The sequence below is a fragment of the Dermacentor albipictus genome, chromosome 3, assembly GCF_038994185.2.
Source record: "Dermacentor albipictus isolate Rhodes 1998 colony chromosome 3, USDA_Dalb.pri_finalv2, whole genome shotgun sequence".
NCBI lineage: Eukaryota > Metazoa > Arthropoda > Arachnida > Ixodida > Ixodidae > Dermacentor > Dermacentor albipictus.
The window spans coordinates 13,127,031-13,133,603 of record NC_091823.1 but is presented as its reverse complement, the minus strand read 5'-3'; the positions used below and the strand labels follow the sequence as shown (position 1 = coordinate 13,133,603).

At 41.0% G+C, this 6,573-nt stretch overlaps 1 protein-coding gene across 1 annotated transcript in view; it reads left to right on the top strand.

Annotated features, from left to right (window-relative positions):
- Positions 1-337: 337 nt before the first annotated feature.
- The window catches only part of LOC135898861 (centrosomal protein of 135 kDa-like), a 39,295-nt gene continuing 33,059 nt past the window's right edge, over positions 338-6,573 (top strand). Inside the window, exons 1-6 of the mRNA XM_065428032.2 lie at positions 338-730; positions 807-933; positions 1,788-1,958; positions 3,213-3,451; positions 5,013-5,117; positions 6,136-6,249. Coding sequence (XP_065284104.2) covers positions 566-730; positions 807-933; positions 1,788-1,958; positions 3,213-3,451; positions 5,013-5,117; positions 6,136-6,249 — 921 coding nt within the window. The 5' untranslated portion in view covers positions 338-565. The remainder of the gene's footprint in view (positions 731-806; positions 934-1,787; positions 1,959-3,212; positions 3,452-5,012; positions 5,118-6,135; positions 6,250-6,573) is intronic.

The window sequence follows — 6,573 nt, the reverse complement described above, 5'->3', positions numbered from 1 at the left end:
GAAAAAACAAAGACCGAATGTGGCGTCCCGGACGTGACGTTTGGGTGAACCTAACGCTTGCGCTGCGTTCACCGGGTGAACGCAGACACTTTCGTGGCAATGCCATGCAACAGTGGTCGTGACGATACGGAAGATACCGCCAATGTTTGCTAAATAATCATACATTTTTTTACTTGCGCTCTACACTGACAGCTCGACTTACGCGCAGCGCAAGAAAAAAAAATCTAATTAGATGCGTCTTGTAAGTAGCGCCCTCTCTATTTCTAAACAACAACCTTTTGTGGTATTTGTACGGGCCTGCCTTAGAGAACGGGACCTGGATGGATGTCGTCATGGGTGCCGTACTATGGTTGTACTCGGCTGGCTTGGCCAGTGGCGGTTTTGTTTAAACTATGGTGACTGTGATCGGGATGCCTATAATATTGCGGAAGATGACCGAAAGGTACTTTGGAACTGTACACAATGGTTCCTACTTTGCCAAAATGTTTAACTTCACGTAGTCCGCGGCGCGTTTGAATTTGTTCCCCCTCCGATGCCAGCCTAACGTAACCTGTGCGGGTGACCGATGGGTTTCAAGTATGACGCTCTCCGGAGCGATCTTGCTGAAATGGGCTACACGGAAGACTTCAGCCTCGAGTCTGCGCCTCTGGTGGCTCGGTTGTGGTCGGACCTCTGTAGCTACCAGGAACAGAGCGTGGATGCAAACACGGCTCTGCGAAGGATGGTGCAGGTGATCGCTAGTTCGTTTTCAAATGTCATGTATCTACCGTAACATGATGATAACACCCTAACCAATTTTCGTTCAGGAAAGGCAAGAGAAAGAGGACCTGGCCGAGTGTTATCGAAAGGAGAACGCCAAAGCAATCGCCGAGGTGAATCGCCTGCACGCCTGCGCCATGCAATTAAAAGAGAAACACACAGATAAACTGAAGGGTGAGCCAGTCTGTATAAATCGCACTGTACTTATGATCACACAATGCCTCCAGCATTACTACACGGGAGTCTGTATATAGTGATTTCGATAAAGCTGAGCTTGCATTCGCTGAGTCTCTTGCGTACTTCTTGAAGTTTTTTAATCTCGATGCTATTTTTACTGTTGGAAAGAGATTCGCATACAGCATATTCGCATTGCTTGTTGCACTAGATACATGAACCGCTATCCCGACTCATCACATCACATGCTTTACTTAGTTGTTCTTGCTATTGAGGGGTTGGGGCTGTAGGTTTTTTTTTCTTTTTTTCATATGCTGATCGCTTGCTTGCAATCATTCAACACAAGCACTACGACCACAGTTCATTTGCTCCAACATTTTCTTCCATATTATTTTTGTGATCACCTTCCTGCTTGGACTTCTAGAATAGTGGATTTTGTTAGTAAATAAATGAGCAAATATTGATATGCTGTGTGGCCCTTATCGACTTCATTAGCCATGCACCAGTGCATATATTCCTAATGCCCTATTGCGTATGAACACCCACGCAGTATCTTGGATTGCGCTACTTTCTCCATCTTTAATTGAAATCGCACAATAAGTACAACAGCTGAAAAGTTAAAATTTGCATGATTCCATTTAGTTACATGCAGATGTTGCTTACACATACTTTATTGCCAAAAACACATACCTTAAACAAGCCAGAAAGGTATTTCAAAGTACATGCACACTTTCTGTAAGAATTTCAGGTGCGATTTCTCAAACATCAGTGTCTTGAGTTTTAAAGTGAAAATGAATGTGTCGCGGTGTGGTGTAACTGACATCATCTCTCCCATTATTGCACACTATTTCCAGATTTGGAAAATAGGCTTCATGAAGCCGAACACTATAAAAAGAAGTTTGAGTTTGTGAAAGCAGACTGTGCAAACAAAATAAAACAACTCGAGAAAGAACTGCAGCTGAAATCAGACAGGATCTTACAGCTGCAGTCAGCACTGTCAACGCAAGCAGTTGTTCATGTTACAGGTACTGCCGATACTTATTTTTCTTGTGTTCTTTGCTGCACGAGTATAGCACAAAATTCACCCCAGTTTGCCTACATCCATTGCTTTGAAGTGAAAAGTAAACCAATTGAAGCTTGCAACTTGGCTAATAATAATTGAGTGTGCCTAAATTAATTTGTGAACTGATGTGCCAGACATGTAGTCACACACTATTTGCAGCTTATATCAGGAACCTTGAAAACTCCTAACCTAACCTTTCCATGTTTCTGCGCAGTTGACAGAGATATTTATTGTTAAATTGCGATAATTAAAACTAGGACAATGCAAACTTCTGCTTGTCTCAAATTTTTCATTGGTCAACTATGTTGTTGATAGATATTAAAGCAGCCTCAATCAAACAAGAGGTTCATTTAATACATACTTTTAGAATTCCCAGGACAGAACAATGTGGCCAGAAATAGCTGGTGGTGGTGATAAACTTTATTGAAAGGGGAAAGGGTAAAGAGGGACGTGGCTGAGGGTTTGGGCTCAAGTAAGGCCCTGGATGAGAGGATATATATGAGGCATGGGCGCATAATGTAGGTGCACTTTCATTGTGCCTGCTGCTGTGTGTATTCACGTACCATACTACCAGATAGCACTGCTGGCCCAGTTGTGTATTCTGGATCATATGCAATTTTTTGCACAGCTATTCTGATCGCACATCTGCAGTTAATGTGACTGGGTAGGTTTTATTTGACGCAATAACACATAACTGTGTTTCTAAACCCTTTTTATTTAGATTTGAATGATTCAGACGTCTGATAAAGCACACTGTGGCAGCTCAGTGGCAGTGGCATTCTGCTGCTGAACACAAAGTCGCCTTTCAATTCCTTTCTGCGATAACCTAATTCTGCAGTTGCCACAGCCAGAAATTGCCTACTGCAGCCAATTGTAGCCAACCAACTGCAGAATGCAAGAATACTTGTACCACATTAAAGAACCCCAGATAGTTAAATTATACAGTCCTCGTAGTATAGCTTTGGGATGTTAAACCCCACAATTTAATTATTTTCATTTTAAATTCTGATAATTAAAGAAAATTTGGGCACCTTTGCAGTTTCGGTCAACATGAGTGCATGGTGTTACGTTGAATGTGTCACTGTGCTGATGTATTGAGTAGTAAGTGTAATAACCCTACTTCATTGTTACTGATAGTTGGGTTAAAGCTTTGTTGAGTAATGTGCAGTATGCTTATGAGATGTGCTTACCTTTTTCATGTTGTGTTTTCTCATAGATGCTGCAAAAGTACCTGCGTCCTATCGAACTCAAGGCATTGAACTAACCTCGTTACTGCCAAGGCAGCATGGACTGGCTGGTCGGAAACCACGGCCCCAAACAGCCATACGAGATGCCCAAGAAATCGACATTATTCGGATGGCTGATACAAGAATCCACCAGCTACAACATGAACGAAGAGATCTCAAGGAATCACTATATCAGTCAAGAGTTTCTGCAGACTTGCTACAGCAACGAGTGAGGACTCGTGCAATGCAACGCACAAACATGCATTGTACTCCCACACGTGCCACATACATATTCACACTTAGTGTTTTTCCTACCTTCATCAAATTCAAACAAATTAAAGTAATGTAAATCACAGTGACTCTTTGTTTACGATATCAATGTCCGAGTTGGTAGCTTCTAGATAAGAAGTGGTCTGTCACAGTTATTTGCTCTAGTTAACATTTAAATTAGTGGTTTTAGATGGCTAATGCATTCAAACAGTTGTAAGCCCATTCCCGGCATTCTTTAGCCAGACAATGATATCTTATAACATATTCTCGGACGATCACTTTCAGAAATAGTTTACCTTCAGCGAGATTTTGTAAGAACCGGATCTGGATGCGTGCGCACTAGGTTCGAGCAAACACTAGAAAGAAGCTCTCATGGGATGAGTCTCGCAAAATCTCACTAAAGTGAAGCTATTGCTGAAAATGATCACCCGAGAATACTGCCCCTTGATTTCAGAAGCTCTTGTGGGAGCTATGTGAGTAATTATCCTTGCTGAAATCAAAACTGACTTGGAAAAAAAGAGTCTGCAACATCAATCTCGCTGCCCCTACCTTTCATTAGGCTACCATAATCACTACATTGACATTGCTGCTGCAAGCTGGTGCTTTATGGCTGGCCAACGTTTAGGTTTATCATTACTGCCTTTCTTGACAAGGAAACAACCTAGCATCTGTTGTAAATAAAAAATTCATAACAACCAGGAACCTTACCACTGTGCTCAAGCAGTGCATGAGAAAATTATCAAGAGAACAGACTGGTGGGCTAGTTGGTACTGCATAGAATGGAGCAAAATGCAGAAAAGCACGTAGGACAACAGAAAGAAATGAAGCGCTGTGTCTTCGTTCCCCTCTGTTGTCCTACGTGCTCCTTTGCACTTAGCCTCAAGTTACAAAATTATCACTTGGATTTGGTGCTACATTGGCATCAAGACACTGTGCTGTCACTCAAAGCAAAAAGGTATTGAAAGTAAGTGGTAAGACATTGCTCACACCACTGTGCCAGCGATAATTGTACATATTTCACCTTGCGCGATGTACAAAATCGACATCAACGGGGACATCACACAAGAAGAAAGCATGAAAAGTCACCAACTAACCCCTTTCATCAGCCTTTTAAATTTACTGCATACTAATTCATTTACTAGAGCCTCTCTAAACATTTATTCAATCTAATGGGAATAAAGAGCCAGGTACCTGAATGTTACATTGCACGCATAGGCCAGGGGGCAAAGATGGCAGTCCACTTCAATACTTTTTGAAACCTTGAGGTGTTGCACAAGAACCCAGCCTCCTTAAAAAAGTATGTATTCAAGGTTGTGATGTAAAACCATGTAGCAAGGTGGAGTCATGGCACAGAAAATATTTATCAATTTTGACCAGTAAAACATCAATTTCATCCATCTACTGGTGGGTGACAAAATTTAGAATGGCTGTTTAAACAGAAAGTAATGCAAAGCTCATACAATAGTTTACTTGGGAGCTGAAGCCAGCTTTTTGTATGTGCAATATATCCTTGGTTACAGATTGAAGCACGAGATGCTGAAATTGAGCGCCTCACAAGGACCCTGAGGGAGGGCCTTCCACACACTGCGTTGCAAGACGGATGCAGCTGCGGCCAAAAATTGCAGGTGACATTGGGTGCAATATTTCCAATGTGCTACTCTTAGTCAAGATTTTGATGGAAGCTTGTCTGATCGGGTAGCTTGTTAGAAAAAGTAAAAAATTAAGGTCATTGATCTAGTCAATTATTGACATTTCAGAATCCACGTGAGTACCTTGTTCAAAGTGCAGCAAGGTATAATGTCACAGTCAGTTTATCATCTATTTGACTACAGGCCCTGACATTACATAGGAGGGAAATGAAAAAGGATTGAAAAGCATAAAATATGTGCACAATTACTTAAATGTGGGTACTATACAAGGTGTCCCACGTAACTTTAGCCAAACTTTAAAAATATGCAAATGCCACGTAGCTGAACAGAACTAAAATAATGTTGTTTGCCGTCGCTTGGAGATACTCATATTTTTTGCATTCTGCCTAATTACATGATTAGTCTTAATTAATGAATCAACTTCTCAAATATTATAATTAAATTAAGAGTGTCCATGAGAAAATTGTAGAGCAGCGTAAAAACTGTAAAACAGTAAACTGTAAAAACAGTATTCTGTTGCTCAATACAATGCACGAGGCACTTTCTGTGTATTCGTGGGATTCTTTCACACTCGGAAAAACATTTTTATGTAGCACGTTTTGAGCAGCAGAAAGCTGTATCGGGTGTTCTTCATGTTGCTCTATAATTTTCTAATTGTAACTTTGTGCAAATGAGAAATGTGCAAGTAATGTACACTTTGTGCAAGTGCGCCTAAGTCTATGCTGTGATGTCGCTCATAGTGACACCTTACTTCGAGAATTATTCAAGGCATCATCTGTTATTTGTGTAATCTGTTGCTTCAACAGACAAATTAAAGGTTAAAGTAATAATAAAACACACAAACCAAATGTCCTGTAGATAACAGTGCAAGAGGGAACAAGATAGTTCTAAATCAGTGGAAGCATCGTGGCTTACTCTTTGCAGCATACATCAGCAAATGTTTATCATTTTCCTTTCCCAGAAGTTAGGATGTATAGCGATCCTTTCTGTGCAGGTGCAGCCTCAAGCTAGTGAAGAGGGAAAGGGTGCCTCTACAAACCCACGCTCCAATGAGCCCCAAAAGCCAGCCTCTGCCAAACAACCGGTGAAGCAAGTTCGCAAAGTTAATGTGAGTTGTTTGTGATATTTGTTTCTTGATTGCATAAAGGTCAGTACAAAATTTGCAGGTTGCCCACTCCTCAGTATTATTTAGTACACATTCCAAAACAATGCAGCGGCCGCCTCAGCTGTTTAATGTTGTAATCAATTGAGACATTTGTTTAATTTATTGCCAGAATATAAACAATTGAGTGTTTGCTGCTTTACTTACATGCCTCCAAATTTGGTACACAACCGAGACGGACCATGAGAAGCTCTTGCCCGTGCATTATTTCTACAGTATGAAAGAGCACTAAGAGAGATGTAGAAATGACCGAACAATGAATTTTTATCT